Source organism: Liolophura sinensis, chromosome 6 (assembly GCF_032854445.1).
Source record: "Liolophura sinensis isolate JHLJ2023 chromosome 6, CUHK_Ljap_v2, whole genome shotgun sequence".
In the NCBI taxonomy this organism is placed as follows: domain Eukaryota; kingdom Metazoa; phylum Mollusca; class Polyplacophora; order Chitonida; family Chitonidae; genus Liolophura; species Liolophura sinensis.
The window spans coordinates 66,116,145-66,142,695 of NC_088300.1; the positions used below are offsets into that span (position 1 = coordinate 66,116,145).

General features: G+C 37.4%; 1 protein-coding gene across 2 annotated transcripts in view; it reads right to left on the reverse strand.

Annotated features, from left to right (window-relative positions):
• The window catches only part of LOC135469303 (homeobox protein Meis1-like), a 125,041-nt gene that overhangs the window by 57,684 nt on the left and 40,806 nt on the right, over positions 1–26,551 (reverse strand). The window contains exons 8-9 of one of the 2 annotated variants that reach the window (XM_064747922.1): positions 16,617–16,749; positions 11,501–11,530 (exon numbers count right to left, since the gene is read on the reverse strand). In XM_064747922.1, coding sequence (XP_064603992.1) covers positions 11,501–11,530; positions 16,617–16,749 — 163 coding nt within the window. The remainder of the gene's footprint in view (positions 1–11,500; positions 11,531–16,616; positions 16,750–26,551) is intronic. The other variant, XM_064747923.1, reaches the window with a different exon arrangement.

A 26,551-nucleotide genomic window follows, 5' to 3' on the forward strand; every position in this document is an offset into this window, starting at 1 on the left:
ATCTTGACTGTATACTCATAAAAACAGATATGTCTTTTAACATTTTTTGAAACTGTATCACCCTCTTATCGAGTGGTATCAACTTTTTCAATTTTTCAAGAAAAAAAAAACAAACAGTGTTGCATTAGTGTTTAACAGGTTTTTTTTCATCATACCATTGCAAAAACAAACACTGGCTCTTTTTTTATTTCCTGTTTTCAGTGTAATACTTAGTGGTATTTTAAGATTATTCAGGAAATTAAAACGATAATATTAACAAGGGGGGGGCTTACTTTTTGGCCAACCAACCACTTTAAGTGAATTCATTTTTGTCTGCAAAGTCCTCCAGCTTTGTATGCAGCCATAAATATCAGTTCACCCAGAGCCTATCGAGTTTACCAGGAAATGCCGATGCTTTGAGGTCAGAGGTCAACCCAGCTGTCTGAAGCTATCAACACAAACTGGCTTACTCAGCTTGGTTTCCATTATGTAATTACCTCCTGAACAATATGTTTTAAAAAAAACTGTGTTAAATTTACAGATTTCCTGTACGATCTGATAAAAGCCGCTTATTTAATACACTGTAAATGTACAACTTTTTTTTTTGGTGTTATTTGAATGTCACTAGTGCTAAGTAACTAAGTGAGGTTATCAATTTAGATTTCAAGCTCAGGCATATTTGTCAGAAACTAGTACATGGTTAATATTCCCAAACAATGAAAGACACTTCAATGACCCAAAAACGTGTTGGTGAATAGTCACCATCTTGGTAAAAAGTTAAGTGAATTATTTAAGAACAGCTGCTGGTCTCACAGAGTTGAAAAAAAGTCTACATGTAAAGTTTGCAGAAAGCAGTGCACTATGTTACTTCATACTTCAAGCCTAAAATTTAGTCAGGCAAAATGTATGTGGTTCAAGCTTTGTTTTGCTGGTGGTGAAATTATTTAATTCATGAGAAACCTACATTTTTCAGCTGAATCCATATTTACATTCAACATTATGAATCATATTTAATGGATTTGGGTTATCCATCTGCCAGTTGCTATAAGCTAATTATCACAATGTTAAAACTGTGCAGGCCTCAGCCTGGTTACATAACATATTTAAGATAATACATAGCCTAGAGGCTTGAGTTTGCTCCCTTGAAATAGAAAATTGCTTTAACCCTGAGTGAAGTGGGAGAGCTAACTTCACAGCTCTGACCAAATGGATCAAATCAGCCATGAAATATTACAATTAAATAATAGAGCGCAATAAATTTACCCATTTATCCCATATTCATGCAATAATGTTCAAGTTTTGACCTTAACTTTAGTATTTCTCCCACACAATGCACAATTCATACACAGGCTGGTTTACTTCCCTCCGAAACCTGACCAGCATCATGTGCATGAAAAATTCATGAGTATGGTTTTAAACACCAATAAAATAAATAAATAAATAAATAAATAAATAAATAAAAGCAATTATTTTAAGTGTAAGATAAAGGTATATCTTGTTTATACATTGTCCGGTATTACTTCCATCTCTAGTAGAATTGTCTACTTTTCATTTTCTTAAACTGCTTTTTTCTTTTTGTTTTCTTTTCAGTTCATCCAAAGCCAACCTTAAGAGGTGGGAGTAAGTGAAAAGATGCCAGGAGTGATCTATAAACAATAAACTGTGGCTTGTTAAAAGGCTTGTCAAGAAGGGGATCTAACAATCATGGAAAATAAACATTATCCACCAGAGAGCTAAAATCTGGGGGAAATTAATTACTTTCAGTCCACATTTTATGTCTGATCGCTTCCAGTAAATCCCAGTTTAGTGTCGCTTCATTAAAGCTGTAGTAAAACTGGCTATTGATGGAAAGCACAGGAGAGAAGAAGCCTACATCTCCAATCCCCTCAGTCAGAGACCTGAATGGTCGGCTAGGCCAGGACGAGGGAGGGAGCCCCACGCAGCACGCACACTACCAATGGGGTAATGGACCCAGGGAAATCCTCCCAACTGTCTGTCACCTCCAGAAGAAGAGGCAAGGGAGGTGGGGATTAACAGAGGGCTTTTACACCACCTCCAAGGCAAGGAGCACAGGAGCTCAGGAACACGGACTCATCTCAGTGGTGACCAGTTAACAGTAAATAGTTGTAAACACCTTTCGGATACATTTTGGCAATAGCCAGTATCATGGGTAAATCCGAGCAGACAAATAAACAAGGCAGTCTGAGGTTTGAGGCCTAGAACCATTGCCAGCTGTCATCACACATGGGTAGCATTCCGCAATAATTCTGACTGCTGCTACTAAAAACAACCACTGTAGCGCTGTTATTTTATCATTAAATACAGAGGGCAGCGAAAATTCCCACTAAATGGCAAAATAAGTGATTGGGTGACGGGCCTTTATTTTTTCAGGTGTGCACCACCATACAGTAAAGCCCCAGAACTAAGTGCTACATAAATTTCTCAGTTTCTATAGCAAACAGGCACACAGTCGACCTACTAGTTTCCATACTTAGCCCTGTGTGTTTTGCATTACCCTTATCAGTCTAAATGAAACCATACACTGGGGTCAGGCAACTGAAACAGTATGGAGTCTTCTGAAGAACTTTTTTTTCCCCCTTCCCTCTGTGATCTCGTTTAACACTGATATTTTCACTGGTACCTCCGAACACAAAACCTGCAGTAACGGGGCCCATCCCATGCTCTGCACGGCTTACTGTGTTGTCTACACACATATGGCCATGTTTATTTGGCATAACGTAAAGCCCGAGTTAACAGAAAAAAGGGCTGAAAAGCCCATGTAGCATAAGGTAGCTCTCTTTAAATAAACATCTCAGAGGGCTATCTGCCCAGGGAGATGGTGAGGCAGTCTGCTGGATCAGGGGGATAGAGGAAGAGATGGTAGTATCTTATGACTACTACCGTCATCTGTTCAAGCACAGCATCAGATACAGTATCTTCTCAGTCATGGCCTGCCCCTTTCTATTTTGGAGCGTCTCTCGGCACATATTTCTGACAGTTTCTGCCATTGAGATAGCCCCAGCTTGCTCGGAACAATGCCAGCAAAACATGGCAAAGCGGCCAACCAACCAACCATCATGAGTCTACAGGGAGAAACAGGGAGTGGTAGGTAAATCCTACTGGGGGGAAAAATTCAACAAAAGTTTTGATTACTGCAAGGATAACAACAGGGAAAACATTGACAACTTGCAATAATTAATAGTAGGCTATGCCTAATGAGCAAATGATGAAGGTAATTAGTCACTGCTAGACATGGTTGATTGAAGGAACAATGGTTGATATAGGTTTTCTTACTAGGTTCATTACACTGATCAAAGGCAGCTCTGGCAAACAAGCTGGCAGTAACCCTAGCCCGAACCTAGTGGCAGCAAACCTATGTCAGAAGACACAAGAATCGCGTTCAGCTGTTTTCAACTTATATTACTCATCCATTATTATCTCTGCCTCTCCTCTCACTATGGGTCTGCTTTTTCTACCAACGGGATAAGGTTTCTTCTCTGGAATTTACTTAGTCCTCCACTTCTGTGTACTTTTTAAGCCAGGGAGCAAAAAATAAATATTGCCATTTCTTTTTACTGCCTATGTTTGTTATTTTTTTTTCTGTCTGCGTTTTTTACTGTTTTTTATTCTTATTTTTTTTACCTATGGCCTCATTTTGTCAGCACCATGAAAAAGATCTTTCCTCTTGACTTTCATTGTATTAAATTATGTAGAGTACCATTTCTCTTTGATTTTTTTTCCCCACAGTATAGTGGCACTTACATGTATTGTAGGTGCCTGATATGGTAACCATTGATGCAAACCATTGATTACAAGAACACCATTTCATCAGAGTTTACAATTACAGTAAACGATATTACAGCAGCTGAACAGAAAATCCAGAGCAAAACTAGAAAGAAAGCCTTGTAGACACAGGGTAAGGTATTGTTAAATGACATGGTGTATCTGTGATTTCACAACACTAAGGATGGTAATATGGGCCACAGTCTACTGGGAGAGTTTCCTAATTTTCTACAGGATGCCTGTCATGATTGAGCTGCATTGGAGGAGTGAAGATGAGGCTTAGGGGAATACATCTCATCTTTTTCTGGGCAGATTCCACTAGTTGATGCAACAAGGGTTTCGTCCTGACTACAGAAACTGAGAAACTGCCAGGAAACAGTTAACACTTCAGGTAAAAAAATAACTACGGTTTACTTTGATATTATAGCAGCCACATTTCTGCACAAGAATTTCACAGAATTCATGCATCAAAGTTTAAGTCCTGATTCTTATTTAATAATTTTTCCTGTTTAAAATGTCGCAACTAAAAGAAAACTTTGAAATACTTCCATGAAGACAAGCGAATTAATAGCTTGACATGACTCCAATTTAAGTTTTCCAAGAAAACTTTAAAATATTTAAAATGAGGACATAAATTAAAAACTTGACACAGTCATTTTCCAGTAACCAGTTCTTTTTTTTTTTTTTAAATAAAGCATGAAACAAGTTTCCTATATTTACTTTATCAACATCTTCAGTTATGGTAATTTACTGCTTCAAATCCATAACATTTGCAAAGGTCACCACAACCAAGTTGCCATGTCTTTTGTCTTAACTACTTCCTGATGTACATGTACTGATTAGTAATGAGGGATAGTATTCTGGTTGCTGACAGGGGTCATTATGAGTAGAAGCTAGGGTTAGGGGCTGACTAGTCTAACCCAGCATTCTGTTAAAGATTTGTACACTCACAGGTTAGTCTCAAGACAAGAGCATGAAATTAACTGGCCTCTTAAACATATGCTCTTGTACTCTGGCTAACAGGAAATGAGTTTTGGAGGCTCACACTACACAGGGGTCAGTGTGAAATCATTCAGTTTCTCCAATGACCATCAGCTGTTTTGCCCACTGACTAGATCACAGTGTGGCCAGAGGCTACCCTGACCAGTGGCAACGTGTTCCAGATTGCAGCCTCCAGTGCCAACAGCTGACCACAGAGTCTCAACAACATCCTCCTGCTTAATGGAATTCCCAACACCAAGGCCATTAATTTGAAATCTACACCATGCTTATCATGCTTTGACTTTGGCCAATAACATTTTCTCTGGGAACTCATTGGGATGGAAGGTTTCATCAAGAGATACACAGAATGTCCAGAATTTTGTCACACTGTATTATACACTGTATGAACCAGCCTCGGAAACAATTGTGACACATGCTGAACTACATTAACTTGAATGAATGACTCTCAAGGAAATTAAGAATGAAGAAACCACAGAAATTATTGTGAACCCATGAACCCATGAACACTTTCTCAAAATGCATACATCTTCTTCACAGGAAGTAGTGCTACAATCTGTTCCCTTTCACATAAAAATTTACCATATCTGAATGAAAAGAATAGCCCATCATGTATGTAGAAATTGTATCAAAGTATTATTAGTGCCAGTTCCTGGGATTATTATCTACATGTACAAAGTCATAAATCAAAAACTATAAATGGAATCAATAAGATATATACATATATATATATAGCCAAAAAAGCAAGGCCTTTCAGTAAAGTCATCGCTTTCATTTTTTGGATGATAAGTTATTTGTGGAATGCCTAAAATTGCATGTATTTAGTATAACTTTACAGCACTGCATAAATGTGAAATTAGCGCAGCTAACGAATATACATTGTAATTCCCTGCACAGACTGCAGGAAAAGATAAGGCAAACTTTTAGCACATATATCTGCTGTACACTTTCTCATGTAAATTTGCAACAATTCTCTTAACACAGTTGCCTATTTATTTACCATGCACAAATTAGCCATGTCTTTCTATGCTTCAGAATTGAAAACAGCTTTGTCTTTAGAAAGCGGACATCCTTGAGTAACAATTGCCAAGCAGCCACAATATTTGTCTCCTTGTCGTTGTTGTTATGGTATTTCCAATTACACAGTCTAGTGGCTAATACAACGGGGAGATCAGCTCAGCCATTATCCACTCAATACATACAGAATGGTCTTCCTGACTACGCATTTCGCCAAATTGTGAACACCTCCTACAAAAGCCCACACTGGCTTTTTGCCCCTTTCTTCCCGTGCCACAGACTGGTCTTTGTGCTACACATTTGCTCACAGAAATTGCTTTTTGCATCATTTTGTGAGAGGGAAAGTCCAAGCTAAGTGGCCTTTTAGAGAAAACAGCTGCAGAGAATCTCTCAATGGGAGATAATGGCTCTGCTACACACAGGGCTATAGATAAGTTTAGATGAATAAGGACAGAGGGTGACTACTGGCCAGCCATTTGCACAATGGTCAAGGTTTGGAGCTTCTGGACAGCCCCAATCCAGGGGGGTTTCCCGTCACTAAAACACCCTGGCCCAGGGAGCAGAATGAAAGCCAGGTAATGCTTAACTACTAAAAGGACTGATAAAGGCTGGAAAAGGGGATTATTGGCCTGCCTGAAAAGATCACTGTATGAGACTAATCAATGCCTGCTCTACAAGTCATCAATCACAGGGGGGACTCAATGCTCAACTGTCACCTTGGCTCTAGATATATTAATATTCCCGCTGTACAGTGCCACGATTGGAGCAGTTGCCGGGATAGCCCAGGGACAAAACAGGCTAGAGTACTACCATTGACCATTGTACTATACTTATCTGATAAGCATATCTGTTTCATTTAACACAAATCATAGATTTTACACACAGTGTTTACATGGTCAGAGATCCATGGCGGTGATTACACATGCAAATGTCAACAATACCCAATGAGAGAGAATTTGGTAGAGGAATACTGTCACCAGAGTATGCTGATGTAAAAACAGAAATCACCAGTGATAATTTAATAACAGCTGACAGTCTGGAGGACTCGTACAATGAGTGGTAAGACCAACTACTGAGTCCCCCAGTTATTACTCATACCATTACTGCATGTGTAAATACATCTGACTGGATATGCTACTAATATCACACAGTAGAACACTAATGGCCAATCTCTTACAGTATGACAACAGGCATATTCCTTTCACAACCCACAATCAAGCATTCATGTAATTGAGGCAGTTTCAAATGCAACCCCACCAAATATACCCTTATTCTGAATTAACATTTAGAATGTTACCTTTCACATTTGAAAGTTAAAAACGCATTTAAGTACATTCTTGAAAACTTTGGAGATATGCTCAGCTGTTAAAATTTTTGTTTTCCTCATACAAACAAAAGTTCAACTTAAAAATATCTGAAACCGCCTTTAATATGCTATAGAAAGTTCAAAAGAGAGAGAGAAAACAAATGCTGTTCTAACCAACACAGGCAATTTTTCAAGTGAAAACTTAGGTACTCTACAGCTGAAAGTAATAAAGATTACTCCAGAAAATAAACAAAGGCCCTGTGGTTAAGTTTGTCCAAGCACTCAAGCCTCTAGGAAGATCAAACGAGTTGAAAAAAAAATCACAACTTGCTTAACGAAGAGAGAAAGTTTCCACATGCATGTAACTGGATAGGCAATGAATAGCCTACAACTAGAAAGGTGCAGATGTAACTTTCTTCAATGTTACCAAGACAGGAGTCAAATGTTGACTGTAAAACAAGTCAACACTATGTGATATCTTGATTTCAGAATTTATCATACAGGACACTTTTCATAATTTTTCAAACCTTTGCTATGTTCTAAACAGCATTAAATGTCAAAGATTTCATTTCCAATGAACTATATTCATCAACTGGAAATTTAAATGCGTTCGAGATTTGTGGTAAATTGCAGGCTTACAAGTACCTGTAATACCCGCCATACAACATGATTACAGTGAGGAGAACCCAACAGAACTTCTACTTAGCTGTACTTAACTTTACAACGCTGAAGTACAAACCTGCGATCAATTACAAAACTTTATAAATACACGAAGTTTGAACATGCACATACATCATGTGTGAAGAATTAATGTATTATATTCAAATGCCTACCATTTGTGTGGGTAAATGTATTTCTCAATGTTTAGGCAGTTATTAGAGTATCGTTACACCTCACACCTGTACCCTTATACTAATCTTATCTAGCCTGGTGACCGGATCTTTGCCCTACCCTTCAAATCAATATTTTAAATGCCATGCTTCCGGCAATAAGAACTACCAACCTCCAAATACTTGTTTACACCTGGTCTTATTTAAGTAGTTCATATTTCCTGACCTATTTTCATCTGACCTAAACGTAATCTTTGTCATTTGTACTTGTGTACATATATTTATGAAATACATGCTTCTTCAAGGAACCTTTAATTTGTTCTTACCAGTTGGCAGTTATTTATACTACTATTTGGTATCAGATGGTCAAGCTATTGCTGATGGTGGAGCGCAGAATATGTCAGATGATATGTATATATTACACAAGCTACATGTATATATTTTTTACACCTGACCTTATTTTTGTGGATCACATTACCTGACCTATTTTCATGTGATTTGATTTTAACCTTTGTTACATATTTGTTTACATCACCAATAAAAAAACATTTTCCCTTCTAAATTACATGTATTCATTTTTTCGCCTCTGATCTTTGAGACTTGTCATGACTTATTCGTGATTATTTACACTCTTTTCAGCCCCATGACAATCCTGATGGCTGAAGATGAATATGGTCATCACTCAGCTGGTGTTGTTGCTAAGTCAGAAAACATGCATGAACATACACAAGCCATACATATATATGTATGTATATTTCATTTATGTCTATGTACAGACATCAAACCTAATTTCACTGAATACCAGAAGTCTATGTTTCGATAATTGCAACACACTGGCTCAGAGAGCAGTTAGATGTGTAGAATCTCTTGTTCAGAGGCTTGTCAGTAAGCTGTCTCTGTATAGTACCACTCTAACCTCTGGGATGTTGAATCTGTGACAATGTTAAGGCCGGCAGAATGGTGCTTGATCTGTAACATCAATACTGTATGCCCTTCTCTAATCTCATAACTCCCTATCTGTTTCCCCAATTGACCTCCATCTCCAAATGTAAGTAAATAAGCAAATGATCAAAATTGGCCCTAAGTCCAAGGCCCATTTCACAAATTGAATTAATCCCTCTATACTTGCCAATATAAAACAGGACGGGCACGGCAGGAAAAACTTAGCGCCAGCCTAGCAAGCATTGTGTATTGCGACAGGCTCTAGGTGGCAGAATCAATAGCGCACGCTACGATCGGAATACGAGCGCCTAGATGAATGAGTGACTCAATTGAGGCAGAATGGGGCAGCCATCTCTGTCCTCACTCTCGGTGTGGGATATTTTTTGTATGGTGCCTGTTCTAAGCACAACACTGGGCCGTGGCATTCTTCTAGCATAGTGCTCAAGGAATGCCTTACCCAAGAGGTCATTACCATATGCAGTTAACCCGGCTGGTAATTGGCGTTAGGGGGGAAGGGAGGGGATATTCCAGGCAGGAAAGAAGAAGTGTATAGAGCTCATTCAATAGCGCCAATCAATGTAGCATGAATTTTTACTTTCCCCCCTCACCTAGACTCCCTCTTATTTCTACCGCTATCAATATGTTCAGGAATATGGCAGCCAAGGATGTATATTCACACAGAAATTGCTGAGCGTCACTGGCAGGTTTTTAACATCTAAGCATCGGGAATCGGAAGTGGAAAACCGCTACCTAGGTATAGGTGTGTACTGAATTCGTCAGGAATGCTGAATGTAATGAATAGCACCGTACACAACAGAACCACTTGTCACATCTTGCCGCTGAGTTGCTAGACTTGCATGAAGAAAGCGATCTGACATACTGTATGTAAACAGATCAAAACTCGAGTGCCTTGACAGTACAGTGTTTTAAACAAAACAGAATCGGACAATGTGCAAATCTTAATCAGTTTGCTTCCACGAAACCGATGATTTTGAAACACAAAATTGATGAACAGTCAATTCTTAGGACTCTACAGAGTAGTTTTAAACCACCCTGACCTAAGATAAAAAAAAAAAAAAAATAAAAAGATAAAAAAAAAAATTGCAGCCCTGTCTAAGCTGATGGAATGAGTGCTGCCGTTGGGAGCCATGTGTTGGCGAGACAAAATCAATTTGTGTGAAGAACAGTATGCGTTTGCGTGTAAGCAAAAATCCATTTCTCCCACAGCAAGGTGCCCAAATATCAACAAAAAGAAAGGAGGCCTTGATCAATACATGGGGAGAGGAGACCATGATTGACAGCAACCCAGCTTAATCAAACAGCTCAAAAATTTCAAATCAGTTGCCGACAAATTTATATTGATGACTGTAAATCCTCCACAATTGTGGTATGACTGTGAGAATCAAAATCTGAAGGTGTAAAGTAAATCCAAGTGTAAATCATTTGACAAGACGTAAAGAAGTTAGTCTAAGACCCATTAAATCAAGTAAGAAAGTCAAAAACGAAGACAATAGGAGGACATTGATTGTTTTCTCAAGGAGCAGCTATCAATATAGTCAGAGCTTGGAATTATGGCGGATTAAGCCTGAGACTAATGTGGTAAATTGAGATCTGCCAATACCGTCTTTGTGAAGGCTGCCTTTACCATGAAAGCAAATGTGCAAGTCCATGTTATGATCTCATGAAAAACAATGCAAATGAATTCTTTTAAGCCCATGACAACCAACATCAGGAAAAATAAACACAACAACATATTGATTAAACATTCAGGTAAGAATGGAAGGAAAAAAAAGTGTCTTTAAGAAAAGTTACACATGAACAAGACAGAAAGAAAACCAAATCACTTGGCATTCTCCTACACCACAGATATATGCAAATGAGGAGAGTACAGTTCAGATTTGCAGATGACAAAAAAAAAATCACATTCAGAATGCCTGCATACCTGGTTTTACGCTGATCAGTCTAAAGATTCGAGCGGATAAAGTAATGCTACTTAAATATCATGAGAAAGAGAGAGAGAAAAAATTGTCCACAAGAATGATGAAGTGACAATTTTACAAGATACTTTGGGAGAGCCTCTTGGAGTGTGGATATCAATTTGTCTGGTCTGTTTTAATATGTTAATGGCTGCAGAATCTTGAGGGTGGGTTAATGGACAATCTTAAGTGTGTGTGTCCAAGTAGCAGGTGTGGTATAGGATCATGACCATACCACAAGTTATCAACTTCCCAATAGAGGGACAGCTCCTCCGCCTCCCCTGTCATAACCTAGCCACAGCTTGATTAGCTGCAGAAACCCAAGACAGTCACAACACTGGTCATTTTTCAGAAATTACGAAACTAGCCACCTGCCCACAGTGTATAGTTACAGGCAAATTGGTTGTTTTCCCTGCGTCTACCTTGGTATCTGCTGTCACCCATGTTTTCTTTACAGATACTCACTAGTATACAGCAACATTACACAACGGGTACTTCTCAGTTCGGATTTTTAATGAGAACTTTTGGAGAGCGAGGGATTCACGAGTTCGTCTGCATGATTGAGAGATGACTTGTATCTAGCTATGCATAGCACAATACTACCTGTGTCAGAACACAAACACAATCACGGACTTACTTTTAGAGAAGAAACAAAAATGGTCACATACCTGGAGTTGATACAGACACCTCCAGCCAGTCTAGATTATTAAAAAGATGAAGAAAAAAGTATTTACTTTCCTGGTCGTTATCTTAAAACAGACAGGCAGACAGACAAACACATACACACACATAGAAAATGACTTTCTAGACAAACAGGACTCAAGCAATGTGGTCAAACTGATGAAATCTATCTATATATCTCAACATGACAAGTATTTCAATTCAGTTCTTACTGCATGTCAATGCATAACATTTCTACCCCACAATAATTAGTGACCACCCCATACCCCTTTATCCAATGTACTAAAGGCACTAGTATGCACTAACAAAAATATTTTTTAAAAAAGCAAAAATTAAATAAATAAATAAAAGATACATGAGGTGAAGTTATGTTCACAGCATGCATGAGGCTTCGAATTAACTCCATGACAATGCTGATAAATTTATATGTGCATCAGACAAAATAAAATAACGATGAGGAAAAACTTGAGAGTTTTCAATCCAGGCCATGAGCATTTGGTCAGGATTGCTGGCAACCATAACTAACAATCTTCACTCCAACAGCATTACTGGCAAGTGGTAATAAAATACCGCTAGTTATTGGATGACATATCGCGTTTGTATGATTTACAGCGCTCCAGCTCGTAACATTAGTCAAGCAGATGTCCCTCCAAGTGCTACTGAAAACATTTCGTAACACACTATCTCAGCATGCCGTGTTCTTGAGGTGTAAGAATCCATTATACATTGCATGCCAATTTACACGCTCCTGCCTCCATTTAACACATTGTTTCACTTGCCCTGTCAGAACCCATACAAATTTATGGAAAATGCAAATTATTCCCGCGACTAGCACACAAGTACATAGAGCTTAAGTAAAACTTAAAATGCGCATCGGAAAAGAGCGGCAAAAGAAAACAGCGCCAAAAAAAAGTGCACAAATCTGATTTGTGGTGTAACAATAAAACAGGTGTCTTTCCAGCCTTTGGTGTCAGTTGGTTTTAAATTCTGTAAAATTCCACTTATTCCCCACTTCCACCACTCAAATGGTTCGTATGGGGAAAAGAACCAGAAAAAATAGCACTGTGAAAATGTCATTGGCTATTCATGAAGACAGTCCTCTGGGGAGCCATGTGCCACCATTCGCCAAGTCGTAAAAGTCTGGGTTTGGGAGAGGAAAGCCTTCCCAGTTTAGCCATTGCCATGCAGTAGCCATCTTGTTCTAAATCAATTTTATCATGAGACTGACCACTGGAAAAAAGGCAACATCTTGAGAAATGAAAATACTGAGGTCGTTCCTTTTTTTGTGTGTGTGTGAACATCTCCTGCCAGCTTTAGTCTGGGAAAGCACCAAGCTAGGGGAAAACGATCTCATAAAAGTTTCATATTTGCCCTACAAAACATTATTGCATGTCCTTAATAGTTCGTAAAGTGTTTCCTGAGCAAGGCCTCTACAACACTACAGCTCTCTGTGCAAATATTCCGTGCCGGCATGTCTACGGAACTGAGCGTAGTCAGCACGCAAACTGCCACAATTGCCATAGCAGTATATTACACAGACAGTGCCAACAACCCCAGCTCAACAACACAGACAAGAGTCACACCTAAACTCAAACTTTTTTTCTTCTGGGCCGACCCAAGAGTGACAATTAGATTGTACCATTATAAAATGACCTGGAGCCAATGAATATTTGTGGTGTTTCTTGACCTGAGATAGGTGTAAAGTTGATTTTCAAATGTACAGTATAAATTGTAGCTCATCAATTCCTGAGGAATCATGTTGAGAACTTTGTAAACATTAATCTCATCTGATAAACTCCTCTATAGTTTAATGTAGTAACATGTAAATATATATATATATATATAATATACCTATTCAACAGGGACAAAACCCGGAGGAATGCGTTTTTTTGTTGGTTTTTACTCTCCCAACACACAATTACCTTTCATAATAAAGCTATCTATCTTATCTGCTTGCTAACCATGTTTAATAGCATGAATCACAAATATAATCCTCGAAAGCACTGAAGTCAGAAGATATGAAGAAAATGTGATGTCTGACACCTCAATAATAGAGGTGCCACTCTGGTTTTCCAGCTTCGACACTGGAGTGAAATACCCGTGTGCGAAGAAGGGAAAACCTCACCTGGCCTTCCTGAACAGGTTCACAGCACTGTAAGTAATCCCTGGTTTCTACATGAATGCTTAATTGCCCAACACCCGATTAAGTATGCATAATGAACATTAATCAAATTGAGCGTTATAAAAATTTTTATGAAGATTTTATCGAGGTAATTTGCCTACAACTCTGCATAAACCGCAACTTTTTTTTAGTTTTATGATAGCAACCTTTACGCTTCAAAATGCACCTACCAGTAATGTTGTTGACACTTGATTAAAAAAAAAATGTAGAGTTACATCGCTCATGTATCGCATAAAAAATCTCCACAGGTGCTACTAAAATATTGTTTGGGTCTTTTAACAAAATTTTACCATGAAAAGACACACAAAATTTCACGCCAATGGTGGGTATCAGACAAACAGCTGAGGAGAAGACCAAAAGTTCCTTCAGAAGCCAAACAAGAACCTCTGGGGCACTTTGTCTACACATGAATGAGCTTTATAGGCACCTCCGTCCGCTGTGATTGTGTCATAAACATCGGAAAATCAGTGATGGGTAGGTCTTTTGCCTGTGCCATCTCTAGCCACAGATATGATTTATTTGAAGAAGATCTGGGGACCATGTTTAGAGTACCAAGGCCTATGCCAGCCAAGATCGGTCCAAGCACAGTTAAGATAAGACCTGGTTACAGGGAACACCTCCCTATATCCCTGTAACATGTATGTGCCCCCACCAATCCTTTTACTTTTTCTCCAGGAACAATTTAGCCCTTATCAAGGTCTTCATCTGGTTTGGGCCTTCCGAGAATCTTGGCCACTTCATCAGATAACCCACAGTCTTACGATGCTGTAAAATTACTTTGCAGTCCCACAGGGTTGCGGACTTGGTGTGCATTTCGGACCAGTAATTACGCACTCTTGTACTGGTAAAATCAAGCTTCTAAATCCCACACTCTACCACAATCTATTGCAACAAATCTATTTTTCATTAACTTCCAGCCAGGGCACAGCCACTGTCCCCCATGCCACGAATCCGTAATGTATTTTTGATGGAACCAAGCCTCCTATTTTTTCCCCATCTTTCTTCGAGAACAAAAAACAACAATGCCAAATATATTCTTCTAGTCTAAGCTACCTCACGTTTCAACCCCACAACTATCTACATGTGCTTAGAAGAAAAAGGAATGGGCCTAGAGAAAAAAGCTATAATAGAATGAAAACTTGGACAGACGGTTGTTCAATTTTTTAAGGTCCCCTCCTGAGATAGAAGTTTTCAATCCGTGTCTCTAGTGAGCGCACCCCATCAGCATTTTCAAAATTGTTTTCTCCAATCCTCCCTGGCTATCTCGCTTTACTGCTCACACACCAGATATTTTCATCCCCACAGAGTCTGGCAAAGGCAAATTTAATCAAAGCTTTGTATTTTGTGCCTGTTACCATCATAAAGCTATGAATCCTTGCGGGAGCCTTTGTCTTAATTACCTTCTCTTAAACTTCCCATGTTTGTTTAATGAACATGCAGCCAAGTCCAGCCCCAAATGGGTTACTGCTAAATAACAATTTTGAAATGTGCTTTTAGGGTCGTAAGACCAATTTCTATGACAGAAAGTAATCCATTTACTTAAGGATGCTGTTGGTCTTCGTTTGAAAAAACCTTTCATGTTTCTTTATTACATACAATCTGGTTTGAGAAATGCCAAAGTCAACTGAAGCTTTTACATAACAAGGGGGCATAACTTTGGAATGATACATAATTTGTGTGAATACACAGAATGACAAACCATTATTCAAATATCATCATTATCATTATTCTGGGTATCATCACTATTCAAAGACAACTGATTTCCTCAATAATTAATACTGCCTACACATTTCAGCCTTTTAACTTGTGATACTGGACAAAAACTTCAAGTTAGTAATGAAAGTGAAAGTGAAACCCTTGGGGAAACAAAAGACAATAAAGGCTTTACCTTTAGTAGATTTTTGAATAACTGGGTTAACATAATGCTGATCTTGATGTTGCAGACATAAACTCAGGATGGTTGCATTTGTTATGACGGCAAATAATGCACCAAAAACAGAGAAGTTCCAGATCATAACTGTGTTAAATTGACACCAAGGTGGGCCTTGTTCAACTGATGGATCAGTTCTAATAACATATCATGTTACAATAATATTTGTTTTGTATAATATTCCTTGTTCAAAATAAACAACTATCAGCAGCTAAGCATACAGACTGTATTAGCCTTCCTGCAAATACAGTGTAAATAGTCCGCCCTGGGTATCATGGTGCAACCTATTATAAACTTAACTGTAGAAAAATTTGCACATAAGATGATTTTGATTTAACATTTTTTACATCCTGTTCATTTTCGACCTCAGTCTACTTATGGGAATATAATATACCCTAACGAAAACCCAAACAGACTTTATAATTGTTTATACCTTTGAACAAAAAATGCTGGCCACACTAACCAGTACTGACTAGACTGTTATTCCTGCTGACAAATGATACAGGCGCTCTTAATGCAAAGAGATATTATTAATTATTTCTGGCAAATACAATTTGAATTTGGGGTATATTTTTGTACTGCATGGCCTTTGGTGTTCAGGTCCAAAGATGAGCGGATCACGAGTTTTACACTAATTCCAGTGCAGATGACCTCAACTATTTGACCTAGATAAATATTATCTAGATTATCTATGTTAGCGCTGGACATCGAAACAAACCAGGGCTGTCATGAAAGTATTTCTAGACCCACAGAATGGTCTGTTCACACATGGTGTTAATATGACTGGGGAAAAAAACAAAGCCCTACTAAACTATGATAAAAATGAAAATGTTAGATGACAAACATAGCTGTATCATAACTCTTTTGTTATGGAACATGCACAGGAAACAGCTACAAGGCATATACATTTGAGTGAAAGCAGACAGAAGACTGAATTTCCCAGCAACACTGATTATAACAGAAATATTGAACAGAAATGTTAATAACTTACCTGCTTCACTACCATTGTCTACATTTTGTGAGGAGTTTGTATTGGATTGACTAGTGGGTATGGGGGTATCCCCTGATCGTGAAGACTGGGTATCCTCCTGCTGATTGAAACTCAAACTTTGTGAGGGAGGTCTCTGTAAGATAAATGACCAAATGAAAATTATACATATATGATACATGTACTGTTAAGTCAACTATCCCTTCACCAATGAAAGTACAACGAGCAGGTTCAATTCCACCTCTTGCTCTTGTTTTGTGAGGTTAAATATTCTTGAGTGTGATATGAAAATAACAATTAAAGTACAAGAACACATGTATACGAGTGTAGTGATACAATATTTAACACCAGATACATTCCTAAGAAACAATCTCATGGAAATCAACTTTTTCTAACATAAAATATGTCAACTTAATAAACAGATTACTGTACTCTGAAACTATCATTGGAAGACTAGAATCTGTGGTTATTTCATAGGAAAACATTGTAATGTTTTCACACAGGCATGGATACTTTTGCTTCAAATACTGTCCTTTGTCATAAAACTACTGCATGATTTCCCTAAAACCTTTAATAAATGTTTCCATTTATGACAACAATTAAACAGTTTCTTGTGTGACACTCTTGTAAGATGACATTGTTCACATAACTGTTACACACTGAAAAATGTTATAGGAGACCCAACATGTACGCAATCCACAAGGCGGTAATTAACCTTCACACTAAACATATCACCGGCAGATTTTCTCTGTAGATGAAACTATCGGAGGTGCCTGCTTTTATTCTAGTTATTTCCTCAATTGTAATGTAGAATAATATGGGTACATTCCCAGCACACAGCATGTGTGGATGATCGGGGTCATCAAGTGGTACTGATGGAAGCATGTTAGCGTACCTGGCATGATGTCATGAGAACCCTGCGCACTTAGTTAACACATAGTAATACGAGTTGCATAACGTTATGAGATAAGTCCTGTGTATTGCCTTTTGTAGTGGTCATGTTATGACAGATGCCAGCCTAAATTGGCCAGCGAATATCTATATGGCCTAGTTAGAGATCATTTTCCTACAATAACTGTCAGGGATATGTCTAAACAAAACATCAAATGTGACAGTCATTTACATCCTAAATCTGGGTCATCCCTCCCCAGTGTACAGCCTAAACAATCAACTGCTCCCACAGCCACATACAAAACCCTGTCTTCTGCAAGATAATGTCTCCAACATAAACAGTTCAGTATGTAATAAAGAAAGATCTTAGCAAATTATATTGATCCAACCCACAATGAACCTATCACCAGAAGTGCAAAGTATGTTTTTTTTTTTTCCAATGTCAATGCCTGATGAACGTGAAATGCACATGGATTATTTTCACTTCAAAACACAGCGCATGAAGTGAATGTGGTAGTTCAATCAATGTGACATAATGAAACATCTTAATCAGCTATACACGAAAAAGACATTGTGTAACTCCAATATTAGCAGTCAAATATTCTACACATGCGTCTGTATATTTATTTTATTATATTTTTTTGTCCCTAGTCAAATGATCTGATTGACACTGGCCACAGGTGAGTAGAGATCAAAGTGTGTGATTAACGTGGTGTTAGCCCAGGTGAACATATATATACACACCTGCCAGAAACACTGATAACATCACCTCCCTCACATCAGCAAAAAAAAAAAAAAAAACCTTAAAAGGCTACTATGAATGTAACAGGCACATGTACTATGTAACAGACTCAGTAATGAGACATTGTTACAACCGGCAGATGTAATATATGCTCAGCTATGTTACAGGCAACATATACAGGTAGAAATTAAGTGTAAAATCCAGGTGGTACTCAAAAGACATAAAAAGATCTCAAATATCTTTTAATTCATGCATGTCTTATTTGTTTTTGGTCTAGTATCATCACAATCAATAATAGGCCCTACTATTACAATTATGCTTTAATTTGGTCATATCCATCATATTTTTCATTTCATGATTTTTAGTGCTCTCTTTTACCAATTTATTAATCTGTCTAAAATTCCAGTTTAAATGTATGTAAAGTTCATGCTGAATTTCATACAGTTATTTCAAATTCCATATGATTTACAAATTTAAATCTCATTTATTCTGAAACAGAAATAAAGCATACAATTGTTCAAAAGTGGGTGATACCCTTCATCAAGATATGAGTTTACAAAGGTTTTTATCATTTTAATACCTAATCTAAATTCAACTAATTATAAACATATCAATGTAATTTAAATCCACACAAAATTTACCTATAATCAAAATTGTAACATTAATTATACATATTACTGAATATATACATGTGTGTGTATATATATAATTTCTTCTGTCTTATCAAAATGCCAATCCATCTATTTGTTTTTATGAAGAGATGCTTTGCTAAATGGCTAAATTGGATTAGAACTTGAAATAGTTCTGACTTAATTGTATTATCAACGCAAACAGTCATTATTACATGGTGTTACAATATAAGCACAGTTTAAATGAAATAGGAGGATGGCATAGCAAAGTGGCAGTAAGTATTCAGATTATTTCTTCACGCAGTTTCACATATTAAGATAACTGCTTCACACAGCTTCAAGGAGAAGCCTAACACTTATCATGCATACTCTGCTCTGAAACAAAATTTACATTCTCGCTCTTATCCACTGCATTCACAATCTGCAGAAACTTGATGCTACAACTTCACAAAATATTTGCTTGACAAAAAGAATTAAAATAGCCTGAAATATGCTCGACAGTCGAGTGGAAATGACACTGGTGACATACCGCAAAGAAAATTCAAACTGACATTTAAGATCAATAGCAGGTAGTTTTTACCTGTCCTTGTCACTAATATATTCACTAGAGCATTCAAGCAGGTAAATCTGCTATTAGCCAATTGGCTAGACATTGACATAACAATAACTACTTAATATTTTTACCTCCGAGACAATGAACTTATCATCAAAATACCCTTATGATAATTCCCACTGTAACCTTAGATTTACATGATTTTTTTTCTGATGTTTTTTTTTTAATTGAGGGGGGTTGGGGGTTGACAGATAAAAATAATTCTGATTAATTTTAAATCTGACAGACCTTGTGTTGTAGTTGTATCCTTTCTTTGTGTTGTGACAGACTCGAGGTAACTTCATATCAGTTAACTAGTGACAGAAAGAGGGGTATTTATCACATAATGATAATATAATGCAGGTACATATTCTATTGTACCCCACAAAGAAATTATGTGAGAAACTTTACTGCTTCACAACTTCATTCAGCGATACAGTACATGACTGGCAGGTTTCAAAAGAAAGAAATATAAAGGTGACTAGATTCAGCTTTCCTGAAGGTGTGACTTTCGCGTTGGTAATGTTTAACGCTGTTGGATAATGTGCCAACAGGGGTAACGAGGCAGGGGGGGGATTATTTCAAACGGATGGAACATTCCATTGGCTAGGGTCACCCTGGGGTATGTGGGTATTATTGGTACACAGTTGCCGGTGCAGGGATCTTCAGTAAACATGCAGGGAGAGATTGTGCTGGAGCACAGATGCATCCCTTCACACCCCTCTGTGACATATCCACTTCACACAATGCTCTCATTTCACATAATTTACTGTACACAAACAAACGGTAATGTAGGTGTAAAAACGAGGGCAAAGTCGAGTCGCTTTATTCCTATAGCCGTCATAAATCACGGATTGAACAAAAGTTGTACTCTATCCCAACATGCACCCAATAAGAAGAAAGCCATGATGCATGAAGAAATAAAAGACGTTACAAGCCGGCTGAGGTCAACATAAAGCTTGGGTGACATGTTGAGATCTAAGCCAACAATGATCTCGCCCATACATCATGACGCACCACCTTCTCAACCTTTAACCCATGTTGCTTAGATCTTACATCTTTACATATTGTTGGAAAATGATTTTGAGCATGTAGTATATTTTTTGAATATTTTTATTTACACCTATAAATGCACCTATAATTTCATCAAAGGTTTCACCAACTAATATATATAACCCTGATTAGAAGGGTTCTTAAGTGTTGTACAATCATATTCAGCTTCATGATTTATCGTTAATTTAACATAAAATTTCATGTGATCTTTCATAAACTTCATACAGGACGATAATTTCAAAATTTACTTTATATGATCTTCTACAAAGACAACCAATAAAATCCACAGTAACATCAAAACTTTTAAAAATACTAAAGCATACATTATATCTAAACTTGTGCATTCATATCAACCTATCTTGAAAAGTACACCACAACCTTTGAATTTTCTCACCCAAACAATTTTAAGATGAATCTTCATCATACATTGATATCTAAAAAACATAAACTTTGCCCTAAATACATGCACTGTATTTCTCAACAATTAATTTGGAATTATGTGGAATAAAACATGACACCAGCAAAATACAGGTTATGTTACAAAAATATGGAACACAATAATGGATTATTTCTGTCCACATCCATATTCTCTTTGAAAAAAAGGAAAAACCACATAATTTATTATACAAATAATATTTAAACTATTTATCAATTCTATTTCTAAATCTGGGAACAATTATAACATTTAATAACAGTAAATCATTCCTATGACATGTAATTATAATTAATTCATTTATCTATTTTTTTCTACTACTTACACACAACATATTTATAAACCCAGTACATATACTGTGCATTAGATAATAATTAAAAATTTTAGACCAGTTGATTTCTTTTTCAATAATTTTAATAAACGGTTTCCAGGTTCAAATGTATAAACCGTGAAATATTTTTTCTATTACATCTTAAAACATTGAATTTAATGAAAATGGTTCAAGCTTTTGAAATATATATTTGCATACACTGTTAGTTTTTACATAAAGTTTAGGATACTGTATTGTATAACATACAAGGAAAACAATTTTCTGTTAAATGGAACTATTTTATGATCCAACTAACCATAAATGTTAATGTTTGTTTCCCTAGTTTGCATAGCATATTATTCTGATTTGTTGTTCAGTGATGAGACAGACACTGGGATGAAAAAGAGGAAACTATTCATCATACTCATAATTTTGACATTTTTAGCATTTCTGACCTGAACTCTGAACATTTTTCTGATGCATTTTTTGTATAAATAAAGAAGAATTCCTCCAAAAAAGGAAAAATCTCACGTCTGTCTGTTTTTCTTTCAAATAAAACATTAACTTCTCATAACAGTAACCCATAAAATACCGTTTCACAGTTTTGCCAGAATAATGCTATTAAATTCATATATATATGTTTATACATTTTTTATGCTAAAGATCACTGTGAAAAATAAACACTTCCATCCCATGAGATTAACGTTTTTCAGAAGTAAGCGTTAAATGTCAAATCTACCCTTACAACATTCATAAGAAAATCCTGGCAGTGAAAGACACTGTGAATACAATAATTGATCTTATTCCATCAGTAATTTCCTGCAGGCAGTGATCTAGCTAGCTGAAGAGCCATGATCCCACAGATCCCATGGACTAGGGGCTTTCTCACAGAAATAGATCACAAGTTTCAACGTCTTGCAGAAGCCATTTCTCCACATTTGTAAATACTGGCCCGGTTTTCTCCTTTCAATGGCCCATTTGACCCAAATGCCCCAGAGTTCACTGTGACTCCGGACTCCGATCCAATCGAGGCGACGCAATTTCCATAACAGAGACAGTGAAAGCTGTTAAGGGTATTATCACATTGTCAATGTCTGTTTTGCTCAAACCCCCTCTAGTGACATTCAAAACGCCAATATAGGCTTTTTCTGCATGCAAAAGGAGCATTTTGAGGATATGGCCAGTCCCCCAATGCACCATGGGCTGGGCAGATATTTAGCCTCCATCTCCAATACCCAATTCCTGTCTGATAAAGCGCATTTTGGATTGCCATTAAAACTTAATGAATCATCATTGTCATGAAGATTATTCATCCCCCGCCATAATCTGATAAGTCTGTGTTTTCCGTGCATGCTGGATGGTGAATATTCACCAATGACATCTTGGAGTGACTGTTTATGCGGTGGAGCTCTGGGGGACTTAACGCTGACCAGTTAGCCCCGAGTGCTCTTTACCTGACAGCCCCCTGACTTTAGTCTCTCACACGCAGCCAGGATAAGTCGGCGAAAATTATGATTTATGTGGATATAATCTATTCTATGGCACATTACATGCAGACAATGTGTGGGACAGACACACACGATCAATAGCATAGCTGTACTAGGTGCCACCACACATGTACAAAGGCAACAAGAATATTATACCAAAAAAAATATCTTCAAAAACAAACCTCATTTTAGTTTATGTTTGGGTATTTTCCTATTTCTTTTTTTTTTCGGTTTTCCTTATTTTTTATTAATACAACTACACTTATTCCGTTTCTATCACTTCAGATTAAAAATAAATCATCAGCTGTAGACATAATAATATATTACAAAATTTTTCAGTTAATTTAATACAATTATTTTAAGCATACATTCTAGCAACTTATATATGTAAATTTAAAACATAAAGTTAGGCAACATGAACAAAGACGTTCACTTATTTCAACAGAAATTCAAATTGGTTGAGCAGTGTGATTTTAACATTCTTAACTTGTCTTGCACTAATTGGTTTGTAAACACATTTACATTTTCATGCATACAGCCAAATTAACAACCTTTGATAATGATTAAATGGGTAAATTGATCTGCACAAAATACACACGAAAACTACCAATGTAATATCCTTGCTGCTGAAAATCTAAGTGGAATATTTGCCCAACCCTGTAGAGCCTACAGATCATGGTAAATTGGGATGCTTGTATTGAGTGATCATTAAAGTTCTAATAAAGCCAGCCACACTCGGTCACTGATATAGCCATGTGTTGCAGGGGACCCATTTTCCCTTCCTTGATTAAGTGGCTTTTAATCTTTACAACAAACATGGGACTGTAATTCAAAACCAAGGCACATATCAGTATGTTTGCAAAACTGTATACAAATACAGACATGGCGTATAAAATGCTCAGCTCTGGCACAGGCCTGGGTGGGGACAAAAAAAAAATGTACACCTGTGCACCTAGAGTAAGGGAGGGGCAGGGGCACTTGAGACAGCCAGGTAAGGGTGCCTGATTGAGGGAGGAGAAGCCAGTGGCCTCACCTGGATTAATCACAGGTAAGTTTGAGCCTTGACTTGGCTCTCCAGGTGAGCTAGGTTATCTTCGTCTGGCCATCTCCCCTGACCTTACTCTATCGCTATCAGTTTCTAGTATATTTATCCCTGTCCTCAACTTTTCATTTATATCTGGGTTACTGTATGCCAAGTACACAGTTCCTCTGAGTAAGCAAACGTATCACTAAAACCATAATCCAGTTTTTCAGCATATACCTTGCCATAAATACATATCTCTATAAAGAAGAAACAAAATAATTCCCATGCGAAACCCAAGTACCCCCTTCTTTCAGACATGAAAAATATTTGAACTTTTTATGCAAACATTTCGAAATCTTTGATTGCACATTCCAGGAATAGCATGCAGTCGCTAAGGCTGAAGTAGGCCAAGAATAGCGTCCAATACTTCCTTATCAAAATTCTACATTGGAAGCCATTTTTCCCAGGTAACCCAATCAATACTAGAAGCCACCTGATTGCTTGGTGTGTTATGCTACCCTCCAGCTTATGAAGTATTACACACAGCTAGTGTGAACAATGCTACATCTATGGCAGTGTCAATACTTGCATAAAGTTTGTATGGTGTTCCTGGTACATTAATAAAATTATGATTACAATTAAAAATTCAAATTATGGTGATCATTTCATATCATTATATTAAATGAATACGTTGACATTCACTGACAAGCTTTCACAGCCAGCTACAATCCAGGTACTGGTTACATGTTCACAACAAGTCAATAAACAACTTAATGATAACTGTAGTGTAGCACCAAAATTGTTATATTATCATCATTTATATAGTGTTCCTGAAGAATATATCAGATAATTCATGATGTACACACATGCAGCAGTGCATTGCTGAAATTTTAGATCTTCAAACACCTGTCAATTTTGATACTTACAAATAAGTTTAATCTCTGTCTTAAATTCCGCTTCTTAATTCATTTTTGATGCATATTTTATGCGTAAATTGCGTTTTGGAGGGACATCAGTCGATCTAAAATATTACAATCACAAGTTCTACGTAGATCAGCCATTAAAGTACCAGCTTACATCATCGAACAAAATGGATTAAAATGCGATAAAATCCGGCCACTTTCGCCGAGAAGACGAAAAGGCCATCTTAAAAGCTAACAACAATCGCGGATTTGTGTCACTTTAAAATTGTGGGGTGTGGAGCTGGCGACGCTATAAGGATTAGTGTGGTCGTTTTCTCTGATGTTCAGTCCCCTTTGTGTCCAGTAATGGATTGATTTCAGACACAAAAGAAGGTAAATTTGCTTGTTCTATTGAGATCCCGGGCAAACAATGCCTAATAGTTAAATCAGCGAACAAAACGTTTGGCTCTAGGCGCTTGGCTGTCCACTCTTCAACCATGCCCCCATTTTTAACTTCGTACCTTTTGCACCTCCGAGACAGGAGAAGGACAAAAAGACGGAGCTGGAGGCGATGGTCTTAGCCTGAACGTCAGCTGTCTATCAGCTGGTCTGGGTAAGGCACAACTCCGTGAGTCCTGAAGAGAACAGGCGCAATTAGGTCTGCACAATACACTCACATTAACCCTCACAATGTAAGTGGATTTGCTTGTTGTAGAAGAGACGACAAGGACTACAGATCTGAGATATCCAAGTCGTGCGAGCACAGGAAATATTTCATGGACAGCTTATGAAATTTGCCGCTCGTCGCGCAGGCTTGCTATGGCCGTGGAGACGAACGAATGATCCATTTCCTCGCCCTTCGAAATGCTCCATAATGCTCCTAATCACTTTGAATCATATCTAGACCTTTAAATTTATGCAGCATTCCTACCTTTTAGCTGTCTCAGCATTGATTTATTCGGTAAATTATCCAAAGCAAGTTCAGATAGGCCTACATTAAAAGTGTATATACAGCCAACCTGTCTTTCGAACCCACACAGGCAAGAAAACTTGTTTTCAGCTGTATAAAAGTAACAGGTTTCTGATCACGGCAAATAGCCTTGATGACAAATTAAGCATTTTTATGCATGTGTTCATATATCGGTATTTTAAGTTTCAGTTGGTTGACTGCCCGGTTTGAACCATCAGTTAGAATGAATAAAGCAACGATGTTTTCAAATTAAAAAATCAAACGCTCCACGTGTTTATGTATGACAATTCGGAAGAATAATAGTCTTCAAAACTTTCTTTGCCGATTTGTCTGAATGATGGAAACATAATCAGTTTCCAATAATCAACTAACACAAAGCCAAGTTATATTCTTCCGGTTGGTCTACGTACATGTGTAATATTAGTAGGGTTTGCATGGACACGTTACACAGGTGAAATATTGGTTCCAACTATTAGCATAATTGCCTTACCCTTGCCTAAAAGGAATAGTCCTTGCAATGGATAAGGATTCAGAAAAAAAGTATAACAACATTGATTGTATAACTCAGTATATTAACTGATCAATGGCAAGCTCGAAGGTGACCTGCGCTCAAACGCGTATGATGACACGTGGCTTCAAAAGTATAATTGTTCCACTGCAGTCATGTCTTCTTTTCATATGCATTTCGTGGTTTTAAAAAATCCGTGCTTGGTTTTGTTTATATTTGAAAGTCGTAAGTCATCAATGCTAATCTGGTGGTTGTATTTTTTTTTCTCCCAGCCACGACCCTTGGCAGCCAGAGGAGCAGCCTGTCAACACATGCTCTATTCACCGGGCGTGAAGACTTTAGCCAAAGTAAACAAAATTATTCCGCTCATCAGGCCTAATTATTATTGATATGTGAA